At 44.4% G+C, this 27,143-nt stretch overlaps 1 protein-coding gene across 13 annotated transcripts in view; it reads left to right on the top strand.

Annotated features, from left to right (window-relative positions):
• CACNA1A (calcium voltage-gated channel subunit alpha1 A) overlaps nt 1–27,143 on the top strand; it is a 1,220,168-nt gene that overhangs the window by 696,325 nt on the left and 496,700 nt on the right. For all 13 annotated transcript variants that reach the window (XM_085600715.1, XM_085600714.1, XM_085600719.1 and 10 more), the window contains 5 exons: nt 151–311; nt 2,934–3,074; nt 7,247–7,448; nt 11,697–11,861; nt 20,470–20,580. In XM_085600715.1, the coding sequence (XP_085456841.1) occupies nt 151–311; nt 2,934–3,074; nt 7,247–7,448; nt 11,697–11,861; nt 20,470–20,580 (780 nt within the window). The remainder of the gene's footprint in view (nt 1–150; nt 312–2,933; nt 3,075–7,246; nt 7,449–11,696; nt 11,862–20,469; nt 20,581–27,143) is intronic.

Genomic DNA, 27,143 nt, shown 5'->3' with positions numbered 1-27,143 from the left:
AAGCCATCATCTGCAGAGTATCCAGCATCCAAAAATCCAGAATCACGCTAGTGAAGCATAAGCACTGAGGCAGACAAAGAACTGTTTATGAATGTCTTCAGAGTACATGATCTAGTTCTGTTCACATTTTAATGATCACTATTCTTGCAGGCTGTGTTTGACTGTGTGGTGAACTCGCTCAAGAATGTCCTGAACATCCTTATTGTTTACATGCTCTTCATGTTCATCTTTGCTGTGGTGGCTGTCCAGCTCTTCAAAGGGAAATTTTTCTACTGCACAGATGAATCCAAGGAGTTTGAGAGGGACTGTAGGTACGTACACCAGAATTCCTTCCTCTACTACTAGTGGGAAAATATTGAATAGATTTGTGCAGCAGTTGTAATAGACTGTTTTGTTTAATAGGGCCATGGAATGTTTTGTAAACATCATGGTATTCTGATGGCACTTGCACAATTATAAAATCATGTAGGTCAAGTCATATGCAGTAACTTCAGGGTACAACTCAAATCAAAGAAAAACAGTGAGTTGTACTGATCTAATAATGAATTGTCAAGGGCAGAGGCAATAAAGGGTCTCAGAGGATTAAGGGAGAGGATGTAGCCTTACGGTTAGAGCGGTCGACCTCGAAGCTGGGTAACCACAATCGAGTCTCGGCAACGACGCTCAACATCCTGTGATTCTGGGCAAATCACTTAATCTCCCCGTGCCTAACAAAAAAAAACAAAAAACATTCATGTTTCCATCTGTAACGAAACCGGTACTCATGTAAAGCGCTCTGATACCCAATGTCTTGGGTCTAGTTTGTGCTATATAAAACTAAAAAAAAAAAAAAATCTGGGAGGTAGTAAAGACTTCTAGCTTGATTTATATGTTGGCAATATGAATACTCCTTTGCAACAGTGACAGAGTATCCTTACCGTCAACATAATAATCCACCGACTAGATTTAGAAGCGGGCGGACTTTTGGTGTAAACACAGCGAAGACTACCCTGTCTCCGCAATGATTACTCACCTTTGATGGGCCGACGGAGAAAGGGCTGCTGAAGGCTGACACAGTTAATTTAGATGGGCAGACATACAGATCAGTTTTTACTGCCCGTCATCACTAGGAAAACCCTTGAGGTAAGGGGCAGTGAAAACAGCATAATGATCCCCTCGCCATGGAAGAGAACTGCCACAGCAAGGGGAGCATTTTTTTGTAATTATCAAAAAGAAAATCCCATTTTGGTTTATTTAAAAAAAAAAAAATAATAAGTTTAATGGACAACTCCGTCATGTTGACAGAGCCATGCGTCAGACTTAAAAAAGCATTGACAGGAACCGCTATGACGGCACTTCCTGCCAATGGTTTTGAAATGACCACTAGCTTGGCTGTCATTTCTACATTTGGCAGGCAAAGTACTATTGGCCTGGCTGATGTTAAGCCCCCACCAGGTCAACAGAGTATATCCGTCCGCCAAAACCTAAATTGGGCCCTTAGTCAAAAGCCTGGAATGTTAACTGCAGATTAAGTAAAATGTGGGCAAAGCAAGTGAGGAAGACCTATAAAAAACGTTGGGCGGGTTTATCTAAAGTTAAATGGGGGGATAAGTATATACAAATCTGGTAAAGTAAGAGTCTGTTCATTGTTCACGGGTGGCTGTGTAGCATTTCTTCGAGTACTTGAAGGTGTATCTGCTTTGGTAATAGCAGGTTCTGTGTTTATCTTCTCACGGCCTCCTCATTGGGTTTAGTCCATGTAGAAATAAATATTGACAGTTTGCAAAATTATTGAAAAGTTGTTTCTGGTAGACCAGTAGGGGTCCATTCTGAACCCATGCGACCCAAAGGTTTTCCATCTGGAACGGGCTGCCCAAATATGAGGTGTATGGCCTCATAAAATTCGTGGAGTTGGGCAGGGGTACATCGCTCTAGCTCCCAGAAAGTTGAAGAGGTGTAGAGACGACCCATATGTAGGGTGAACTGCGGAGCCAGACCTTGAGTGTCAACGCTCCCTTGCCTCATCAGATGATGGACGGGTCCTGTTGACTTCTTCTTTTTGTGTGAATTACTGGAGTGGAACGACTTTGACTGTGAAGAAGATTGATTGGTTTGTGACCGATCCCGAGACCTTCCTCTTGACCGGGATCAAGACCATTGCGGCATCACACGTCAGGCAGCAAGGAGCTTGAGGGATTGTTCCCTCAAGGCCTTGGGGTGCATAGTGTGACAATCGACATGCTCCAGACACTAGAGGCAGACAAGGTGTGGGTCCATCACTGACATTTGTGAGTGACAGGCGCCGCAATGCTTGAAACCAGCCTTCCTAGTGGACATTCCTGCCACACCAGGAGACAATGTCTCAAAAACCTTTGCAAAAGGGTTGAAAAAAGGTCAGACAGAAAGTTACTGGGGATAGCTCTACTCCAGATCTGTGCTGACTGGCGCGCAAACAAAAGAACTGGCGTCAGCTCGATGGGGTGGCACCCTCGCACATCACTTCTGGTGTGGGCAATGCCGACGATGCCACACAGGGTCGAACAATGCCACCTACTAGCGAGCATGGGTACTGCTCATGAAAACGTTTCTGGATCCAGTCTGATGCCTGGGGATATTTCTAAGGTAAGGAATCTGAGGCTAGATAGAGTCTCTTCCAGATAAGATATTACCACAGGTAAGCAACATGTTCTTCTGATACTGTTATCTGCCTTAAGGTATATTACAGTTTGCACAGAGTTTTAGGGGATATAATAAAAATGTCAACAACAAAAAAATTGTGTTTGGCAGAACACAGCAGAAGCAGAGAGTCACTGAATCTTTAACAGACAACAGTGACTTACAAGGGTACTTGTTTGTGTAAAGAAATATAATGTCATTTGCTGCCTGTTTTCCCATATTGCATGAGTAGTTTCCTTCCACTCATTGTGTCCTGTAATTTGCTTCTTCTCTTTCAGGGGCGAGTATCTCGTCTACGAGAAGCACAATGAGGTGAAAGCCCAGAGGCGAGAGTGGAAGAAGTATGAGTTTCACTACGATAATGTGCTGTGGGCTCTCCTCACCCTGTTTACAGTGTCAACAGGAGAAGGCTGGCCACAGTAAGGAGATTGCCTTAAATGGGGGCTTGCATTGTGTGTATGATCGGAACAATGTCAGTGCAGGGACACAAACACTGCTTTTGTGTAGATGTACACCATTATTTTGTCTTGCCGGGAGTGTGTCCCGTGATCAGCCAATAATCTGCAGCCAATACAAGTGGATTGAGGCCTCATTTGGAAGGGAATCAAAATCCTTCAAGCACTGTAGGAAAGTCTAAATACTCAGGAGAATCTTCCAGCTGAATTTTCTCCACAATAATATCCTTTGGTGGTAGGAGTTTAGTTGGTGGCAATAGTCCATATTTGAAGTTTCCTACAAATGAAGGATGAAGGATTTTCACTTCCCTACAAACCTTTAAAAGAGGGCCTGGGTCTCTTGTTAAAGACTTGCTTTATGTGATCTGCCCAGTATGTATATGTATTGTTCCTGTTGGAAAAAATCAGTGTTTTGTTTAGTCCCAGTATTGCCTTATAAAGTAGCACAGGGGGGTATTGTGTCCACTGCAAGGCACAACGTGTAATATGCAGATTTTAGATTTACATTTTACGTGGATAGTTGAGTTGGTTACTGCTTTTGCCACGGATGTCCGTTTCTTACTTACATTTATAAGTTACAATCTTCCTAAAATATTGAACTATGAACCCGCATCAAAGAGCAGCACTTAGACTATAAAGTATAGGTTTAGAGCCTTATTATTTTTTCCTTAATCTTCTTTTATCTAAGGTTGCTAAGCAGGATTCCTTTGGTTATTCTTATTACTGCAGTCAGCTCCTTCTCCTTTTCGTTTTAAATCCCGACTTTATGTTGCACCCGACCATGCACTCTTAACATAATGCCTACCAGTATGGATGACATGACTCATACATGTTGAAGCCCTCAAATTCATATATGACATTTCCTATACATTGATTTACACACTTTTATGCTTCAGTTTTTTTTTATCTGTTTATTGATTTTTCAGGTTATTGGCAAGGTTAACAGACAACAAGAGATTACATTGTCATTACAGCTCTTTAGGAGCGCAGTGTCATGAGGTGCAACAAGTTATGTTCAACAGATATGTACACTGTCGAGAAGAGTTGACCACACAACAGTCTGTAAGGGTTTGTTTACCTGCCGTGGGGAGAAGATGCCGTGCAGACATAGCAACCCATTAAGAGGATAACACATTCACATCGAGAAATAAACAGGATATTAAAACATATAATAAAACAACTATCAAAGAAACCGTAACCCTCCCTTCCCCAAGAACAGCCACACACATTGAGCTTAAGCAGGAGAAGACATCATGTGTCTAGGTAAAAGAAGAAGATGGGATCCTGGAACATATCGTGCAGAGAGGCATGCACCTCGTATGTACCTTGTGATTAAGCAGCCCCTTGGTTATCTGCTGCCTCTGCCCTGTCTGTTAGCAAGTCGGCTTGAGCATCAGTGGCATGCTAAGTGGCGGTTTGCAGGTCAATCAGATTAGTGTCCCAGTTGGTTGATATTGGTTGATATTTGAAATGAGCATAGCATAGCCCTAGACGGTCCTCCCTATGCAAGGCAAAGCTCTCCGCCTGGGCCCATGCAATGAGGGATTGCATGGAGTTTCATGTGATTTCCATCGTCAGGTAATGAGCCATTTGGCTGTCAGGAACCCCAGGTCAAGGGAGAGGGATGTGACCCTTTTTTTCTTGTTCCTGTTGTAAAGGCCTAGAAGACATACTTCCCATGTATGCAGCGCTGAGCTCCCCATACAGACAGATAGGTAGAGTGTGACACCCTGCTAGTATAGTTGTAGGGATGTGCAGATCCAGAACATATGGAGGAAATTATCGTCCACCAAGTAACAACAGGGACAGGCAGCACACACTTTTATGCTTTATTTTCTCTGTATAATATGTGTGTATGATATAAAGCACTTTGACACCCTAGATTGGGGTGAGTGCACTGTAAAATTAATCAAATGTGAGACGGGTTATGGAGAAAGGAGGGGTGCCATCAGATGGTGGTGGTGAGGGAATCCTTGGAGGAGGAGGTCACACTGGGTGCCACCAACACTAAAGCTGTCCCTGGACCAAAACTTTACGGACGGCTGGTGTGTTGAATGGTTTGTATCTAGGCTGCCACTGAAAAAGTCAGAGCAAAATCTGCATGATAGACAACAGGACCACGTAGCAAGGAATCTGAATTTAGTCTTAAGCCTTGAGAAAGCCCTGGTCTCATTGACCGCCTAGGGCGAAACACGTGTCGGCTGTTGTGCCTTCAGAGCACACATGTAAATAATGTGTATAAACACACAAGGATCTAACTAATAAAGAGTTTCTTGAAGACGACACACGGCATTGGTTTCTCTCTATAAAGCAACAGATCTAAAAGGATACCCTTCGCATGTTTGAAACTACTATTACTATCCAAAGAGGAGCACATGCTCAAACCCTTACTGCATACAACAGTTAAGTGTAACTTTTAAAAACTATTCTCCTTGCAATATTATTCTGCAGGGAGGGTTTTGAGGCTTTTGTACATTAGTCGTCTTTGACTTGAACAAAAGTTAAGTTTGCAATAGGAAACATTTGATTACATATTTACTTATTTATGTATCACAGCATAAAGTGTGAAAAATATTGCCCAATGGTCACTTCAGAGCACCTAGACTCCTTGCAAAAGTTATAGTGTGTAGGATAAGTGATTTGCGTTAGTCAAGGGCATATTGATAAGCCAGCACACGTGACTTTGATGTGCTGGCCTGCGCCACAGGGAAAGGACAGAAATGCTCTGTATCTACAAGATATGTTGCATTTCTGTTCTCTCCCCCTGTGCTGGTGCACAATGGGCTGCCTAGCGCAAACGCAGGCACCCTTGCACCATGGTGCAAAGATGCCTGCATCCCAGACAGGATTGTTTCTGTGCAGGAAGGAACACATTCCTGCACAAAAATAATCCATGGAGGCGTTTTCCTCATTCTATGTGTGCTGCAGAATGCATCACTAATAGAAAGATGAAAAAACGAGGAGGACTAAAGATATTTGTCCTCGTTGCGCCTCCCCTGGGGAGGCATAAGATTTTTACACATTCCCAGGTTTACAGGTTCTTGTAAATCTAAGAATGCGTCATATGTCATGAATGCTAGGTGGGAACACCCACCGTAACACCCATGGCATGTCTCCCACATGTAGTGTGAGGCAAAGCAGCGACTTATGCTGGGTTGCCTCACTACATATCTACAAGGCCATGAAAAGCCATGCAGGGTGTCTTTACGTGGCCTTGTCAACAGTGCTAAGCCCTGTGCTCCACCGAAACATCACAAAAAATTACGTTCAGGCAGGGCACTGGGCTTGTAAATATGCTCCTCAGTCTATTGTTAATGAAAAATGCATAAATAGCACCAATTGATGTGATAAAGTGCATAATGTAGGCGGGGGAGGGAAGGGGTGTTGATTTAGAGCACTGATTTTGAAAAAGCAGTAAATAGACTCCTTGATCAACCCAAACGGCAATGCCCTCCCCCACTCTTACCTGCACCAGCCGGCACCACTGGGCGGCAAACTAAGCTGTAGCTATGCCACTGAACCCAATATATATTCCCTCCCCCAGGTTCAAAGGCATACGTCACTAGGAGCTATGTGCAGGGGTCTCGCCGCTGTAGCATAACCTTTCAACAGCGAAAATTGGGGCACAAAATGAAAGACCATCACCAGTTTGCATACCCAAATTCCTGACAACATTCCTTTCAGACATTTAAAGGCCAGGGAGTTTGGTCACCAATCTTCAGTATTCTATGTTACTGCCCCTTAATGTCAGGAAATAAGGCTGCGTCCAGGAATAGCTATCTGCTGACAGATCCTGGATGGAATGAGACATATAGATTTGACACATTTATCCTAAAAAAGTATTGAGTATTGTCAGAACTTGTAAAGGAACAACTTCCTATCACTAGATATAAAATCATGACGATTTATTAGATACCGTACTCAGGTCAATGAAAGGTTGCACAGACCCATACAACTGTGAACAAGTTGCTGAAATTTTCCTGGGGTTTCTCAGAGTTGACCTCCCCCCTGCTAGCAGATATTTTCCAGGTCCCCCTGCTCCATTCCTTCGGACTTCAGAAGATCAAGAGATACATCTTTGCTGTTGCATTGTATCTAGTCTCTTAATCTGTCTTTCTTTCTCTCATTTTTTGCAGAGTCCTTAAGCACTCGGTGGATGCCACATATGAAAACCAGGGCCCTAGCCCCGGCTTCCGAATGGAGATGTCCATCTTCTACGTGGTGTACTTTGTGGTCTTCCCTTTTTTCTTTGTGAACATATTTGTGGCCTTGATCATCATCACGTTTCAGGAGCAAGGGGATAAAATGATGGAGGAATACAGCCTGGAAAAGAATGAGGTGTGGAAATAGTAGTCTGGTGTGGGAATCCTTTCATGACTCTAGCTTAAAGCACATATGCACCTACCCTTCCCCTTGTAACATTTAACACTGATATCCTGGTTTTGGTTCTCTACCCTGGTAGTACCTCTCATTGTTCTCTTGGTTGTGGCTGTTGCACTCGTATATTGACCCTTTGGTTTCACCCCTGTTTCCTGGTAACAAATCACAATGATCTCTTTCTGGTTATTTTGATCCTTTGGTAGCACATTTTGCTGTTTTGCTTGTCATTACCACTAGCACTGTACTTTACCCTTTAGATTGTGGCTATGTCTACTGGAAGCATATTATAGTTATCGATTGGTTGCGACTCTGCCCCATAGTAGCACGTCACACATATCTCTTGGCAGACACAGTTTCCCCTTGTAGCACATCATGTGGATCTCTTTGTTGTGACTCTTTCCCCTTTTAGCATATGAAGTTAATTGCTATCAATTATGGTTCTGTCCCCGTGTACTACATCACTTTGAACACTAACAATTATGTATGTGTCCTCTGGTAGCATATCACGTTTATCTCCTGTTTCTCGTAAGCCAGTCACAATGATGAATTGTATGTAGCCTGTCCTGTGGTAGAAGTTGGTTATCTTCTTGTTTGTATCCTTTTCCCCTTTCAGCATGTTACCTTTACCTTCTGGGTGTGTTCATGTCTACTGGTATGATTGAAATCTATTGACCCTACTCCACTGCACCCAACCCTAGGATGGAAAACTGTACTAACATTTAGGCACAAACCCTTATGATATTGAGATGTATTGGGGCCCATGTGCTTTTCTTCTGAGCTATCTCTCTACTGGAACCTAAATATAGATCTTCTTTGTAGTTTCATCCTTAAATCATCTGTAAACTCCCATCTGTTACGCGTATTTATTGAATCTTTTAAACAAAGAACTATTTGCTTCAGCTAAAGTAAATGGGGATTTCCAAGTAAGGGGGACTTCAACCTTTGGGAAGAACCTGCTCCTCCAATGTTGTTTGCATGATCCCTGCCTAATCTAGTACAAAGGCTAAATTGGTCACAGCCTCCATTGCTTCACCCATAGTAATAAAAACAATTAACCTATTTATAAATACAAGCAAAACCAGGATAAGGCCATGAAGTCCCCTGTACCCTAGTACCCTCCCTCCCTCCAATCTTGGATGGATAGAAGCTTCTTGAGACTATAATGCTACAAAATTTAAATGGCTCTACTTCTCCACTGACTAAACACACTCAAGCCCTACGTCTTAGAACCACCATTAAGTCAAAAATCAAGCTTTATGTCCAGATCGGATCAGTGAACAGCACATCTCCCTGCTACTTCAAAGACTTTCTTCCCTTCACCTTTCACTGAACCAGCTCGTAGTAACTCCTCCTGTATTAACTATGTCAGTTTCCCCAGTTCATTCTACCAAAGTGCCCACCTCTATCAATCTAAGCGAATGCTAAGCAAAATGGTCCCAGGCAAGAAGCACTGAGACTTCCATCTTCCAGACCCTACAATTATGACAGTGGTGCCCAGGCTATGCCAGTCAACTTCTAATTGAATCCTTTTTCCTCAAACTGAAATACAACCACTAACAAGCATTTACAATGCAATGGTCTCGGCATTGGTAAAGTTAGAGCTATTGGCATTGCTCATGACATTATTTTTGTTTATGTTTTTGTTTTTAAAACATTTAAAGAAACAGCATTGTCATGAGCAATGCCAATAGCTCTAACTTTAACAATGCCGAGACCGTTGCATTGTAAATGCTTGTTTTTACTGTTACGGCACGATTTAACGCAAAGGAAATCCAATAGCAATATACGTAATCATGCTGACATCAGTGTCCTTGATTCGCTGTTCATCTGGTGTCTGCTGATTGCTGTTAACTGCCTTTGCCATTTCTGTTCCCATGGCACTATTTAGCATCCTGAACAAGAAAAGCTCTCCCCTTGTTTGCCTTTCACATTCACTAAGCTGGCTGCTCTAATCTTGGAAGGCCTTAGCACATCACTGGTAACGCCATTGCCAAGAATGGTTTGAAGGAGCCGTGCAGTGTTTTTAAAGAGGGTAAATGTCCACACCATTTCTCTAAAGTGATCATCATAAATCCAATGAATGCTCCTACATATGGGCTTGCAAATCCGTGATGTCTCCGACGCATCAATGAGGAAATGCGCCTGTTTTGCTTGCCCTCAGGTTTTATTGTTTGGCAAGGCAATACAAAAGATAAAATCGAAAAAAACTCAAGAGCACTCGTCAATGAAACAAAAGGTGCGAGCCACGCATATTGTAAACATTACGCGCGCAACCATTGCAAATGTGCATTATTGCTTGGCTTTTCTGTTTTTTGAGGAACACACCGCTCTGCCTAACACTTTTCATAACTAGTTGATCTGGCAAATTCCAGACATAAGAGAGAGACATCAGGGCATATTATGTTTTCAGGCCATGTAAATTAAGTTATTGGCAGCATCGAAGAAGCCCTGCACCCTCCCAGTTCCACCAAGAGAAGGATGGCGGCGCTTTACTAACCTACACTTTTCTGTTCAGTGTTGCAGGAGTCACGGCATCGACAGAAGTAGGAAAAGGCCACGCCTACTGTGCATGCGTGCTAAGCAAATAAATTAAAGAACAGCGTCCCATGATCTGCGTGTGGCAGCAGCAAGCAGCACCCACCTCTCACTGCACACAGTTCACCTCCTTGTGTGTCTCGGTCCCGCTTGCGCTCTTTTCCGTTTAGGTCCTGTTAAATTTGTAGAGCCAGAAACGTCATGTTGCCACCGCTGCTTCCCCCACCCCTTGCTTGGGAGCCTCGCTGTGACCTGCAGCTGGAGAAAACCAGCACGGCCGAAGCGGACCGGGCTTGAGCAATTAAGTAAATAAACATGCGCTGCCGAAGCTGACCGCGATGACAACGTTTTTGTGTTTTTTTCGTACACTGAAGAGGACACCACCGCGATGACAACGTTTTTGTGTGTGTTTTTTTTTAGGCAAGGCAGCAGGCAGCACTCGTACAGTGAAGAGGACACCGGAAGACACCACCGCCTTTCTCCGAGGCAGGCAGAGCAGAAATGCCTCGGAGAAAGGGAGCCTCATTTTCGAATTTGGGGGCGTGTTTTGCTGTTGTCTCCTCCCTGAGACTTCTCGCAAAAAACACGCCCCCCGATCCGAAAAAGACGGGGCTTCAACGGAGTGACTGGACCTCTTCTCCAGTGGCTGGCCAGCATTTAAGAGGCCAGCCAATGGAGAACAGGATAGAAGAGGGGCGGGTGCAAGCCCCTCTTCTCAATGACATTAAATCTCCGGACTTCCGGTCTGCCGACCGGATGGTCCCGAGACCTAAAAAGCTCAACAATTCGTTAGAAAACCAAAATACCCCACTCACCAGGGACACCCTACTCTCATTTAATCATCAGCAACTTAATATGCCCGGAAGCACACTTAGACCAAATGGAGCCAGGTGATTCCCAGCTCAAGAGCCCAGGCTATAGAATAGGCACCATGCAAATATTCACAGTGAATCAAAGCAGCACTTCTTTATAAGAACAACAACAAAAACTTGCCTTTTTTGAAGTCTCCGTGCACCCCCTTATCTAAGTCAACAAGCTCCAAAATGCAATTCATTTCGCCAAGTAATGCTAAACAAGAACTTGTATCTATTCGGTAATTCAAGAATCAAAAGTAATGGCACACAGAGGAAATCAGCTGTGAACATGGGGTCTTAGTTTTCAAGGCAGAAATCAAGCTTCATTCTTTTTGGTGTAGTTCCAGAATGTTGTTGTCAAAATGTTGTGTGGAATAAATGCTGTATCCTGAACCTCGTCTACAAAACATTGCCCCATGGGCCATTGGAGTTCATAATAGAAAATACACACCCACTAGGATTATATTGGGTAAACAATATTTAGGTCAGTTGATATTTCTGTATAAGATATACTGACATGTAACATTACTTTGGGGTCACGGTAAAGGAACTGGTAACTATATATAGTTGAAAGTGGCACTATGACCACTGAAAATCCTGTTGCTAACTCTGCTATTTAGTATTTTATGTGGTACTTCATAGAGTGGCCATTGCTCCAGTGGCTAATCATAGTGGCCAAGTCTAAAACATGGGTGTGTTCATTCCACTTGCTGCGGAGTTCAGCTCCCCTAGTAATACCTTGTATTTGAGTTCCCAAGTGTCTGCCACTAACCCTCCTCACCATCAGTTTCTGTGTTTGTTTCCACTCTCACTGCAGAGAGCCTGCATCGATTTCGCCATCAGTGCCAAGCCGCTTACGCGGCACATGCCACAGAACAAACAGAGCTTCCAGTACCGCATGTGGCAGTTTGTGGTCTCCCCACCCTTCGAATACACCATCATGGCAATGATTGCCCTAAACACCATTGTGCTCATGATGAAGGTAAGTTGTTTAGAAAGTGCTTGCGAGGGGAATGATCAGGACGGGCAGAGTCTAGGAAATATGTTATAACTAAGGCTCACAGTTTTCTGTTTTTACTGATTTTTAGAGCCAATTACAGACAAAACAATCTGTTTCCTGTCTGTATTTATTTTTAAAGTGGATTAATACAGAAAATTGTGCTTCTTTTGAGTGACTCTCCATGTTGTCCTCATGAATTCCAGGCCAACAGCTGAGCTGATAGACAGCGTGGGGAGTTAAAAAACAGGATGAGATTACCCTAAATACAGGCCTATGTTGACATATATTCGTATATAATGTTAGTATTTATCTGTGGTTGTAGGGTTTTGTTATATTTGACTGCTTTATTTGCTAAAACGAGACTGGTATTGATGTACGAGTGAATGTTTACCCATTCAATAAATGTGGAAATATACAATTTTACAACTCTATTTATTCTCGAAACACAAATATAGGGATAAATATCAATGGAATTTTCAAAAAATAAATATGGATACATGCAGACAAAAATGTTGGAAATAAAACAATACCATAAAACTCGAAGCCCTAGTTATAAATCAGTTAACCATGAACATTCTGGCTAATGAAAGTCATGGGTGGAGCAGTCTACATCCTCCAGGTCAGAGAAACACTGCTGTAGAGGGCAGCAGTGCAGGCCAGTGAAGCATTAGTAATGGTAGGATGTCATCCAAAAAGATTCACGTGGTACCCTCAAGCAGCAGAACCATAACCTCAGACAGGCCTACATGGATTTATTCTCTCAAATAATTATTATCCTCATGTATTAATAATAGCTTGTTTTTATACAACGCTAAAAACCTCACTTCTGTGTCTACACAATGTATACAACAGATGTTAATAGTACCCAATTTATTCTTCAAACTTTTTCCATGTTGAAGGATGAGTTTGCCTTGCCAGCATTCTAATTCATATCCTCCAGAATGCCAGTAGCAGCTGCCTCGGACCGGAGGTGGTGATGGAAAAAAAAAAAATACCTGTGAACAACGCCACCGCCACCTCTCCTCCGTCTTCAATATCTGCACTGGCAGCAGGAACGGAAGCACCCAGGCTCCCAGACTCTCCCAGCACTGCAGGACAGCAGCATTGTGATTGTTCTGAGTGGCTTGTTTGGCTGCTCAGGCAGTGCCTGGGAGCCTGGGCATGTTCTCCCGTGAGCTGTCCAACACAGGCAGGTAGAGGACATGCTAAGTGCGCATGACGGTTTGGCCGACACAAGAGTGCAAACCACTCCTCCCACTGCTCTGGGCAGCCCAGCCCTCACTGACCTGGTGTCTAGTCCGAAAGCCTTTGTTAACATTTTTCAGTGTTCACCAGAAGGACTTATTAATCTCCTCTCCTAAAGTCCAATGAATGGCCATAAGAGCATGCATGCAGAGAATTGGAGAATCTTCTAGCATCCATTGAACATTTGGATCCTAGGTTATTCCTAAGTTTTGAGTTAGGGTAACCTTATTTGCTTCCTCCATTACCTGCTGAAAGCAGTTTAGGGACATCTTTTTGAGCCTCTTGGATTGAGTTAGGTGCTTTAATTATAGATCATCCCTAACTACAGATTTTGCAGTACCGAGTTTTGGTTAAAATGTCATTTTTCACAGGACATAGTGTTATAGAGTTGTGTTCCAAAGCCTTCCTTTCCTGAAGAATAGTTGCTAAAGAGGTATTGGCTAGCTCACTGGGGAATTTTCCAAAACAGTATAGTTCGAGGCATATGAGCTGCAGATTACACACTTTTGCATAGATCGCCGTCTGGTCTTTGGAAGTCACAAGGTCGGTGACTCCTCCCTTGGATCGTATTGCGCATGGGCTTCGGCTCCATCCTCAGATTGTTTTCTTCCGCCATCGGGCTCGGATGTAATACTTCGCACTCCAGTTCCGAACATTTCCAGTTCGACGATCAAAGCGGAATCCTCGCTCATCGCGTTATTGTTCAGATCCAGATCTCCTCAATCACCTTCTCTTCGACACATCTTCGATTCCAGTCATCGACGGCGGCCTTCGGGCCTATCCAAGCTCCGGTCCCGGCTGATGGAAAGAACTCCATTCAAGAAGTGCCCTCGATGTGGGTCCAAATTCCCCCACACCGATCTTCATGAGGTGTGCAACCTCTGCCTCTCCCCTGAACACGAGGCTCGAGACTGTCCCGCATGCAAGTCTTTCAAATCGAAAAAGACTATTCGTAATCGAAGTGCCATACGAAACATGGCGCATCCTCGATCTCCGTTCCAGTCGACATCTTTGGGGACGACGTCGAAGCTCCGGGACAGCAGCACACCGAAGAGGACCTCGTCAGTGCTTCCGAAGCCCACGACTCGGATGTGGAGGACATCACCCCGGCGCAGAGGGTCGTGAGTACTATACCCCCTCCCACACCCGCGCCGAAACCCAAAAAGGCTTTGGTCACACCTTCGCCTCCGGGCCTAGGCAAGACCAGAGACACTGCTTCAAACACCCCACCTTCGGGCCCGGTGAAGAAGCCAAAAGAGCCTTCCGGCAGCTCGGGCTCGAGCCAGCCTGCCAGCGGTGCTGAGAAACACACTTCGGCACCGAAAAAGAGACCGGCCTCTACCTCGACACCGAGCTCCGCACCAAAGTCCTCGGTGTCGAAACCCAGCCTTTCGGTACAGACCAAACCCCATAAGGCCCTCGGCACCGACACTCCCGCGCCGAAGCCCACCTCTGCGCCGACCAAGAAATCGGAGGTTCCCAAAAAGCACGGCACGGAAAAGCCTAAAAAGTCATCGGCCCCGAAACCTTCGCGCCAACGGAACAAACATTGTCACAGGAACTGTTTACACCGGATCCCTTGCAAAAGACACTTACCAAGGATCCAAAAAGTGGACATATGGCACTCTCTTCTAAAAAAAAACATTTGGACAAACCGGCTCCGCCTCCACCTCCAAAGAGGAAAGACTCTGCTACCTCCCCTTTCAGAGTGCCTTCCCCACCTCCTCCACCTCCTCCACCCTCTCCACCCCCCCCGCCTTCTCCACCCCCGCCTCATCGCTCCCCGACCCGGTCTCCAGACGATGATGATCAGGGGGACCCATATTACGATCCAGGGGATGTGCCACAAGACCCCACCCCTACAGGATCCCCAGACCCATGGGACAACTATAATAATCCAGACATTCCAGACGTCCCACAAGATGACCTTTACCCGTCCAGGCCATCTGCACCGGAAGACTCATTAGGTTTTCACCACCTACTTCAGAGGGTGGCACATTATCACGGGGTAGAGCTACACATGGACCCGGTAGAGGAGGATTTCCTCCTCGACACCTTTGATACCGCACATAGGTCTACCTCCATACTACCTATGCTCATGGGGGTAATAAAACATGCGCCAGAGGTTTTTAAAGACCCAGTCAGGGCTAGAGTCATTAATCCACGCATAGAGAAAAAGTACAAAGCTGCCCCCACAGATCCTGCCTATATCAAAGGGCCAGCGCCACTAGATTCCCTAGTGGTTTCCACTGCACGAAAGAGGTCAAACTCCCAGGCGTCAGGCGAAGTACCACCACCTGACAAAGAGTCAAAGCTACTGGACGCGTCAGGAAAGCGCACTGCATCACAGGCAGCCACTATATGGCGTATCGCCAACACTCAAGCGCTATTGGCCAGATACGATAGAGCGCATTATGATGAATTAGAAACCATCATGCACCATCTCCCAGAAAAATACAAAAATAGGGCCAATGAATTAATTCAAGAGGGTAAGACTATAACTAACACCTCTATACGCTGTGCCTTAGACGCAGCAGACACAGCCTCCAGGGCCATTAACACTAGCGTCCTCCTCCGTCGCCATGCTTGGCTGAGAGTTTCAGGCTTTAAACCTGAGGTACAGGCCTCCATCTTAAATCATCCCTTTGACCAAGAACATCTATTCGGCCCAAAGGTAGATGAGGCCCTCGAGAAAATGAAGAAGGACACGGATAGGGCGAAATCTATGGGAGCCCTGCAGTCACACCCTCCTAGGTGCTCCTTTCGCCGCTCTTCCTTTCGGGGTACGGCTGGAGGCTACTCTTCAGATAGCGCGTCCACTTCCTACAAATCCCCTGCTCAATCCACCTTCACAAGGGGTTATCAAAGAGGCGGCTATAGGGGCAATAACAATAAAGGCAGAGGCAAAACAAATACCGCCCGCTCTGCCACACCGCCTACCCAATGACTTCCCCCCGCTCACTCCAGACCATCCCACTCTGGTCGGGGGCAGGCTACAAAATTTCCTTCAGGTCTGGGAGACCATCACCTCAGACAGATGGGTGACCCAAATTATTCGCTCAGGGTACTGCCTAGAATTGACATCTACCCCCCCAAACATTCCACCCAGGCAACGCCCAATGTCACAAGATCATTCCACATTACTAAAACAGGAGGTAATCTCCCTCCTACAAAAACATGCAATAGAACAAGTCCCAGCCAATCAGCAAAATTTAGGGGTCTACTCCCTATATTTTCTGATACCAAAAAGAGACGAGACTCTACGACTTATTCTAGATCTCCGGCCTCTAAACACATACATACATTCGGACCATTTTCACATGGTAACACTTCAGCAGGTACTTCCGCTCCTCTCCCAGAACGACTTTCTCACCACACTGGACTTGAAAGACGCATACTTTCACATTCCGGTACACCATGCTCACAGAAAGTACCTCAGATTTGTAGTGGACGGGCAACACTACCAGTTCAAGGTGCTCCCATTCGGGGTCACAACAGCGCCAAGGGTATTCACCAAGTGCCTAGCGGTAGTGGCGGCACACCTCAGAAGACAGCACATTCATGTCTTCCCATATTTGGATGACTGGCTAATAAAAGCCACGTCCTTCAACCAATGTGTACATCACACCGCCACTACAATCCAACTACTTCACCAGCTAGGCTTCACGGTGAACCACCAAAAGTCCCAGCTAATACCATCCCACACAAAGCAATACCTCGGTGCCACCATAGACACCTCAAAAGCCATAGCCTACCCCAATCCTGCCAGGATTGCAAGCATTCAGGCTTTGCGTCAAAGATTCATACCTCAACACTCTCTCCCAGCAAGAGTGTTTATGCAACTAATAGGGATGATGGCCTCTTGCATTTTCATAGTGCCTCATGCAAGACTCCAGATGCGTCCACTCCAAGAGTGCTTAGCGCGCCAATGGAACCAGGCCCAGGGGCAACTGACAGATCTGGTGTTGGTAGACGGTCGCACCCATCGCTCTCTGCAGTGGTGGAACACCACAAATCTTTCCAGAGGACGACCGTTCCTGGACCCCGTTCCACAAATAATCCTAACAACAGACGCATCGCTCTCCGGCTGGGGAGCTCATCTATTACACCTCACAGTGCAGGGCACATGGACGCCGCAACAAAAGTTACTCCATATCAGCCATCTGGAGTTACTGGCAATCTTTCTAGCCCTAAAATCCTTTCAGACACAGGTTTTAGGCAAGACAGTCCTTATTCGCACAGACAACATGACGGCCATGTACTACATTCAAAAACAAGGCGGCACACACTCTCCACAGCTCTCTCAACTAGCACAGAGCATATGGAGATGGGCAATTCCACACAGAATCTTTCTCCTAGCCCAACATGTCCCAGGAGTCCAAAACACCATGGCAGATCTGCTCAGCAGACAGACGCAGCAGATCCACGAGTGGGAACTTCACCCACAGGTTCTTCACCCGTTCTTTCAGATGTGGGGGCATCCACAGATAGACCTCTTCGCCACCCACGAAAACAAAAAATGCCCAAGCTTTGCCGCCAGATACCCACACCCATTGTCCAAAGGCAATGCGATATGGATGAACTGGTCAGGCAAATTTGCGTACGCCTTTCCACCTCTCCCACTAATTCCATTAGTGGTGCGAAAGCTACAACAGCACTCCCTCACACTGATCCTAGTAGCTCCAACGTGGGCCAGACAACCGTGGTACACCACGCTGCTGGAACTCTAGAACAGACAGCACCTATCACTTTTCAGAGTGCCTGCCATTAAAGCCTTCATGGAATGCCTCAAACAAACAATTCCTCCCAGAGTACCACCCTCACCTGTGTGGAACTTAAATATAGTTCTCACAAGGCTAATGGGACCGCCCTTCGAACCTTTGCATAAATGCGAACTGCAATTTCTCACATGGAAAACAGCTTTTCTTGTAGCCATCACTTCCCTTAGAAGGGTCAGTGAGATACAAGCACTTACTATACAAGAACCTTTTCTCCAAATGCACCAGAACAAGGTTGTCCTCCGTACCAACCCAAAATTCCTACCCAAAGTCATTTCCCCCTTCCATCTAAACCAATCGGTAGAATTACCGGTATTTTTCTCGCAACCTCAAACTGTTGCAGAAAGGGCTCTACACACGCTAGATGTTAAACGGGCCTTACTTTACTATATCCAGAGAACACAACCTTTCAGAAAGACCAGACAACTGTTTGTCTCTTTCTCTCCACCACACAAGGGCAACCCCATCTCAAAATCAGGGATAGCTAGGTGGATTGTAAAATGCATACAGATTTGCTACCACAAAGCAAAACGAACGCTATCTGTTCCCCCTAAAGCCCACTCTACACGAAAGATAGGGGCTTCTATGGATTTTCTAGGGAACATCCCATTAGATGATATCTGCGAAGCAGCTACATGGTCAACACCGCACACTTTCACTAAACATTACTGTGTAGATGTGCAAACCAAGCAACAAGCTAGTGTGGGCCAGGCTGTACTAAAAACACTATTTCAAACCACTGCAACAGATACTGGTGGCCGCCGCTAGGGTTGGGAACTGCTATATAGTCTATGCAAAAGTGTGTAATCTGCAGCTCATATGCCTCGAACGGAATATGCTACTTACCAGTATGCATCTGTTCTTGGCATGTAGAGCTGCAGATCTACACACGCCCACCCGCCTCCCCGGCTACCTGTATCTGTTCCAGTCTATCTTATTTAGATACAACACACATGGGTTTCTTCACTGTTATTACTACGCTCCATCTTTCCCTGTTGACGAAAAACAATCTGAGGATGGAGCCGAAGCCCATGCGCAATACGATCCAAGGGAGGAGCCACCGACCTCGTGACTTCCAAAGACTTTCCAAGAGGAAAAACAAACTGCAAACATCCGGGCCCAACACCAGATGGCGATCTATGCAAAAGTGTGTAGATCTGCAGCTCTACATGCCAAGAACAGATGCATAATGGTAAGTAGCATATTCCTTCTGTTGTTACGTATTGCGAATTTAATTTACATTTGTACAAAAATAAAGACAATATTCTGCATTCAATTAAATTATTGAAAAATATAGTTATAGCTGTCAGAAAAAGAGGGCTCTGTGTATCCTTGCATGAGCGGGACTGGGATGAGGAAGAGTAGAACGAGGAGGTAGTGGCCCAATTACTTACCTATAATCTTCATTTCTCCTGTTCTGGAACTGCCTCATCCCAGTCCTACAACAACTCATCCTATTTCCCATATTTCCACTGCAACCAAAAGCTTGGTATTTACAGGATGACTTCTTCTAGCTGAGGGTTTTGGTTGGATGTAGGTAGTGAATAAAATTGTAGAATGTAAAGCGTTGAGGAATAAGTAATCATGTCATTAGGCTAATATCACATACAAGAGCACCTTCAAATACAAGAGTTCATATGTGCGCTGAAAATTCTTCTTGTGTTTTATTTAATAGACTATAATGTTGTTCCATGTATAAGAAGAATCTAGGCCAGTTATATGGTGCACATGACAACTGACTTGCCTTTTAGTTCACTAATGGCATTTTCGGCAGGGCAGGCGGCATGAATGTTTCTAAGTTCATGTTTAAAAATTATTACTTTTAATAAATGTTTTTCAGTGCAGTCATATAATTTGATGTTATTAGGTAAAGCACTTCTGCATTTTAAAGAAATACACTGCTTTGAATTTTGAAGAGATTTTATATTTCTACATGCAGTTTTTTGCGCAATTTACATGGCAAACATTTTCAGGGCTTGGCTTGCGCCTGCTCTTTGTCCAAGCCAGACTTTTGACTGAACTCTGTTTGGATTCCCCTTTTAAGTTGTTGGTTCACCTGTCTCTAGCATATATTGCCATTTTGAAGTCTGTTTCAGGAAGGATAGCATTTGCTAAAGAAATATAAGGGTTGCAGATTCTAGTTCTTCTTGTGTACACTACTGTTACTCAGCATAGCTTCTTTTGTAAAATTCAAGAGATAGCTTGGAGACTTAACAATGCTCTACCACCCTAAACAGCTTCTATGAGTAAGAATACCCTGGCTGTCCCTTGGCTAGGGCTTGAAGCAGGTGATAGGATATTCCCTTTCTGGAAACCCCCACTCCAGCGCAGACATTTTATATACCTCCCCAGTATACTTCAGACAATGTTTGTGAAGCTCTAATTGCTCTTGGGTGATTATTCCCACAGTGGATTATGCACCAGCTTGTACATTCTGGATTTCTCCAGTATTGTGACTCTCATTCTGTAAGAGTGTCAGGCACCTTGAAATGCCCAGTGTAGATTTTCTTTTTAAAAACATTATACAGTGACTTATTGTTTTTCCATCTTCTGTTCCATTTACGTAGTTCTTCGGTTCCTCGCCAAGCTACGACTACGTGCTGAAGATGTTCAACATTGTTTTCACCTCATTGTTTTCCCTGGAGTGTTTTCTGAAAATATTGGCCTTTGGAATATTGGTAAGAGATCTGCAGAACATTTACATTGTTGGTTTGATTTTACTTATACAGTAAAGCAACATGTTTCTACTTTTCTTTAGAACGGAAGAGAAGGGATGGGGATAGTACTGACCTATCATGTGGCAATCCTAGAGCAAGCCAAGATGTGTAATCGTAGGAAAAAAATATAACTTGCATGAAACTGTGGTTGTCCAGCTTTGGAATATTCCATAGAGTTTTATGTTGTGGTGAATTATTCACTGGTGTCATTAGAGAGTCTGGTGCAAAGGAATTTTTTTACTACAACATGAAAATATATGGAAGAGCTTGCTGTAGAACTCAATCGGGGTTTTGCACCCTAGGACACAGGCACACTTTTGCTTTAGCAGGCTATCAACTGCAGGGATCTGTCAATGAACAGCATTCTCTTAACTGGAAGGAAAATGCAACAGATTAAAGCACCAGCCAAGAACACTGTACATACATCTCAAAAGGTGATTCAATATGTTATAAAGGCAATCCCTTAAATGACTTTGAAACATATAACAACACTACCTGCCTCTATACAATAATATAGTTATGCAAAAGAAATATATTTTTTAGGAATAACAGCAAGAGTGTCAAATTAATTTGGTAAATACAGAGCCAACATTTTTTTAATAAAATTAAATCACCAGTCATTTTCTAGAAGAAGGTCGCTATTGGAATCAAATTTGATTTGTTATTTTACTGATCATAAGACCATCACGTAGTTGTGATAATTTACAAAAAAATATTTTACGGCCTAAATCATGACTTTTTGAACAATTGGTTCAAGGAGGCCATGGGGGTTAATGAAGGACAGCATTTTATGTGTTTCATATAAATTGTTGCCTTTTGTGTGTATGATTTATTTGGTTACTTGATCAGGTATTGTGCATTGGTAATATGTGATACGCATATTGAACATTTGTGGAGTGGAAAATAGTATCATGATTTGTAGATGTTGCTATCTATATTGTGCTGAAATTTGGGGATCTCTACACGTTTATGTTATATCCTTAAAAACCACCTTTCCTGACTGGGTTTAAAAATTCATTGATACATGAGATATTGAATATATAAGAGAAGATGTTTTCCAACACTAGATCTTTCATAGATTCTATGCTTGAATCATTCCCCAGTATCACACTGGGAGTCATCTGTAATCAATATTAGCATAGCAGTATACCATTACAATCAATAACATTGAAAAAAAACCTGTATACTTTATACAGCCAGTACACCTCATTGTGTGGCCTGAATTTCAACCAGTCAGACACCTAGATCCACAGATCTTCCCCGATATTGTTTTCCAGCTGCCAGATTTTGTACTGCACTATGAGTGATGGTAAATCCTCTTGTGCTCTGTTTTATTTGGATTTTTTTTCAAGCGTTTTTCACTCACAGGTTCAATTCCAGCAGCTTTGGATTAATCCGCTTTGTAGCAGTAAGGCAGTGTTGCCCTATTCTTCTGAATGGACTATTTCTTCTTTTGGGATGGCAAAGACTTGGGGGAAGAAATCCCTGTGTAACGCTTGCAAAGTATGTGGCTGGGCAAAATATATATGAATGATTCTCACGGCATGTGTCTTTACTGCCTACATTCTAGTCATAACTTGAAGAAATATGTCATGTGCAAGGGTTTCTCCTCTAAAATATTGAAGGACAGAAAGAGAAACTTTGCATTGGCAATCCAGGAAGAAAATGTGGAGGCATAAATCTCTGGCAACTAGGTGCTGATATTAAAGTTAGCCTCAGAACAGTAAAAATCCAGCATTTTTGCTATGGCTTAAATACTCTGTTATCCTGCTGTTAAGGCTCAGACTTCATGTTTACTTAACAGTTACCTACATAATGGCCCAGAATAGAAGGTACACCTTGACAGCATGATGCACATTGTACCTTATGCAACCTTATACCATTACCTCTTGCACCCTCTTGCCCTCGCTGTGCCAGTAGAACTTGTTGAAGTCAGGATCTTTTGTGTCTCAGTGCTGTACGCAGTCGATGATACCAGACTGGATGTAACATGTAATGGGCTATCTCCGTTGAGCGCTCTGAAACTAACTTGCTATGTAACAGTAATGGCTTCTCTATGTACAGCGCTGTGATACCCTTGGGTCATGTTTGCATTAAATAAAGCTTTATTAATAAAAATAAAAAGTCACCTCTCATCATCGAACAGGTGAAAAAAGAGAACTTCCCAAGAAGTATACGTGAAAGACAAAAGTTCATTGCTACTGAGCCCTGAGCTGCCATAGAAAAAGCAAAAAGATTCTGCAGTTTTTGGTTCATCAGGTCCTAAACAATTGATGACTCTACCATCGATGAGGTCATATACATCCATAATGACAGCATTGCCTATAACTGGAGTGGCAACAACTAAGATCCTGGTAAGACATCTTTCCACTCCATCTTTCCACTCCATCAACTCTGATGAAGAAACATCCAACTTGCCACCAGCAGCATTGTTGGCACAGCAGTTATCGCCCAGTCATCTACACCACAAACGTTGATGCTGTCTGCTACTCTATCGTCTATGATATACTTCTCATTTTTAAAGGAAGATGGTGGTTTGTTTGCTTACTATCCTTTCTGTGACAACAGATTTCCTGCAGCTGTCTCCAGCTTTCAACATGCCAACCTCTTCAGGCCCTTTGTCCGTGGTTTCTTCTGCCTTGGCAGTTTGACTTCCGACTTCTTTTATTTCTCTCCTGTCTGCTCGTTCCACCATAACGTCTAAATAAAATTTCATAATATGCTTTTTCTTGTCAGGAGGGGAATGAGGAACTTGATCTTGATCGGACTGAAACCTTCTTTAGTGAGGAAGAGGAACAGACTGAGGTTCAAGAAGCTACATAACCAGCTGACCTGCATATTCAATATATGAATACAGAAGAGGAAGAAAACAAGGAAATGTAGTACATGCAGTGTTGCCAAGCAGCAGTACTCCAATAAGATAATATCCCTGGCAGTAATAGTAAGCATTCACCCATATGAGGTCATTAGTCCAGGTACCACTGAGATTATTGACCACCTTGCAATGCATCGTCCAAGACATTTTTCGAAGGTTATCACTTGTATCCCTAGTTTATCAGCAGCAGGAATTGGGGTTGAATCCACTGCCTCCTGTCCTGCACCCTATTCCTCCAGTGCCTTCAGCACAAGAAGATTAAACTCCCATGTCTGTACCACCAACTCCTCTGCCATCTTCCCTGAAGGCAGTATTGGTATTGATGATGATAGATTAGGTTCAGGGAGTGATGGTCAGCAGGATCAAGATGGAGGTGACAGATAAGGAGGTTATGATGATGATATTGGCAACACTAATGATTCTGCTGGGCTCAGTGCAAATGTCCCTGACAAAGACACGGGGGGATTTACTAAGATTTTACGCCATGCTTGTGCCAAATCGGCGCAAGATCTTTTTTTCCGATTTACTTTCTGGAAGTAACTTACCCACGTTTTATGACGCCAAACCCAATTTACTAAATAAAGTACACCGGGTTTAGCATCAGAAAACTGCGCCCTTTTGAAGTAGACGCAGCGAAGGAAAAATGCTTTACTTTTTCCTTCCTTTTCCAACTTTGTATGTGTGCTGCACTGTACAGCACACATACAAAGAGGGAAAATGGTTTAAGTCAGTCTATGCATAGTATTTTGTACTGGAAGGGCCCCCTTCCAGTACAAAACCTATGCCAGACTCAAAGAGACACCCTTGCACTATGGCGCAAAGGTGACTCCGTGGCGCACAGCAGCTGATTTCAGCACTGGGAAAAGGGGAGGAGAGTGTCATATTTCAGTAAATTTGGTGCTCTCCTCCTCCCTACTTTTCACGCAGTGCAGCATTTGAGGCTGCTGCAGTGCGCTGCCTGAAAAAGTGGTAAATCTGCCCCTCGGTGTCAGACTAATCTGTTTCTCCTGATGACGCAGGTCCAGAACCTATCTCTAGGGATTCTCCATATGACCACATCGACAAAATACAGGCACTCATTAAGGAAGCATTTCAGTCTGACTGTTCCTACTGTGGAGAAGTCTAGTCTGCTTTTTGACTTCAAGACAAAGTCTTATAGGAGTTTAAGAGCAATACCCATCCTTGACCTTGTTCAGGAGGATGGCTTACTAATGATGAAGGATCCAGCTACTGTGTCTGTACATTTATTGTGCATCGAGAAGAAATGAAAGGCAACTGAGTCTGCTTATGCCTGTGTCCTTAGTCAAATAAGGCTGATTTGTTGTCTCTCTCCTGCTCAATCATAAAAAAAAACAGTGTACAGCTCTCCTGGATAAAGAGGGCTGAAATGGGACTCCATGGGGAGCTTTAGCTGAGAACAATGCCAACATTTTAGTGGAAGCCAGGTATGACCTTTAGCAATGTAAGGACATATTCCCATTTATTGATATGCTTCTGGAGGAAGACAGGATTCAAGCAAGAGCAATTCTGAAGGACAGTGAGCGGGACCCCGTTACTTTAATTGATGCAGCTATGGATTTTTTTCAAATTGGTGAAGCCACAGTTTTGAGGCACTACAGATGGCTGAAAAGACCTGAGGTAAAGACAGAATTATGGACATAACTTTTGATGATCGCAAGATTATTATGGTCACTTCAGAACTGTCAATCCTACAAATTCTACAGGTACCAAAAATCAAAAATCCTTTCTCTATGGAAAGTTAGGAGATAAAGGAAGTCCAAACTAGCTTGACCAGGCTCTCCTTCTCCCTCTTGACTCTGAAGTAGCAGAATGTAATATCCGACAGATGGGTATGAATTGTAAGGACTTTTCCCTTACATGCCCATCTCCGTGACTGGGCGTGGACTTCGTGGAGGGATCCTCTTTCTCCGGGTCTCAGCCACTGCACCCGGCCGCAAGCTTTCTGAAGGTATATTCTGCGCTGGCTCCCTCCCGTGTCTTTTTAGTCAGCCACGGTGTAGGCAACCACCATCTTTTTTTCTTCACAATGGGTGCCCGCCATTTGAGCCATGTGCAACGAACTCCAGAAGGACTTATTCTGCTTATAGGCTTATATGAAATGCCACATTCAGAAGAAATATTATTAGTATAAGACTTTGGCCTCACAGACATTATTTTACCTGGCACATTATATTATATAGTTGGTTGTATTAAGCATTATTTTTCTTTCTCTATAAAAGTGGAGTACTTTTTGAGTTAATTGCATTTCATTTGCTCCAAAATCATTGCTTGCTCACTGGAATCTGTGGATTTTCCGCCTTCTCTAGTTCCTGAAAAAAAAAAAAAAACACACAATTGATGGATGGAATGCAGAACAAATCAAAACATTCACCCCCAGTCAAGAGATCTGGGTTAAATCCATCATTCTTTTGCTCACCTTGCCACCCCAGTTTAGACCTGACCATATGCAAATCAGTCTTGACCCTGTGCCTCATGGGAACAGTCCAGCCCGAACTTCCAAGCCAGGTCCTCCCTGGACCAGAATCAAGCATCCTAGGACCAGTTTCAGGGTTTCACCCCTCTTCAGCCAGGATAGCTTGATTCCAGTGACACAGTGAGCCCAGGACCCACGTCTGGGCATACCTGATGCACTTTTTGCGAGAAAGCAAAAGACACACAATTGATGGACGGAATGCAGAACAAATCAAAACATTCACCCCCACTCAAGAGATCTGGGTTAAATCCATCATTCTTTTGCTCACCATGCCACCCCAGTTTAGACATGACCATATGCAAATCAGTCGTGACCCTGTGCCTCATGGGAACAGTCCAGCCGAACTGCCAAGCCAGGTCCTCCCTGGACCGGAATCAAGCATCCTAGGACCGGTTTTGGGGTTTCACCCCTCTTCAGCCAGGATAGCTTGATTCCAGTGGCACAGTGAGCCCAGGACCCAGGTCTGGGCATACCTGGCACACTCAATCAATCAATCAAAGCATTTATATAGCGCACTACTCACCCGGAGGGTCTCAAGGCACTGGGGAGGGGGGTCCGCTACTGCTCGAACAGCCAGGTCTTGAGCTGCTTCCTGAAGGCGAGGTGGTCTTGGGTCAGGCGGAGGTGGGTCGGGAGGGAGTTCCAAGTCTTGGCGGCCAGGTAGGAGAAGGAACTTCCTCCTGTTCTGGCTCTTCGGATGCGGGGGACGGCGGCGAGGGCGTGGCTGGTCGATCGGAGCTGGCGGGTGGGAGTGTAGAAGTTGAGGCGGCTGTTGAGGTATCTTGGGCCATGGTTGTGTAGGGCTTTGTGAGCGTGGGTGAGGAGACGGAAGGTGATTCTCTTGTTGACCGGGAGCCAGTGCAGGTCTCTCAGGTGTCCGGAGATGTGGCTGTGTCGGGGGATGTCGAGGATGAGTCTTGCTGAGGCGTTCTGGATCCGCTGGAGTCTCTTCAGGAGCTTGGCGGTGGTTCCGGCGTAGAGGGCCTTGCCGTAGTCCAGTCGGCTGGTGACGAGGGCCTGGGTGACCGTCTTCCTGGTCTCGGTCGGGATCCACCGAAAGATCTTACATAGCATGCGCAGGATACTGAAGCAAGACGAGGAGACGGCGTTGACTTGTCTGGTCATGGAGAGGGAGGAGTCCAGGATGAAGCCCAG

Source organism: Triturus cristatus, chromosome 4_2 (assembly GCF_964204655.1).
Source record: "Triturus cristatus chromosome 4_2, aTriCri1.1, whole genome shotgun sequence".
Classification (NCBI taxonomy): Eukaryota; Metazoa; Chordata; class Amphibia; order Caudata; family Salamandridae; genus Triturus; species Triturus cristatus.
This window is presented reverse-complemented; position numbering and strand designations above follow the sequence as displayed.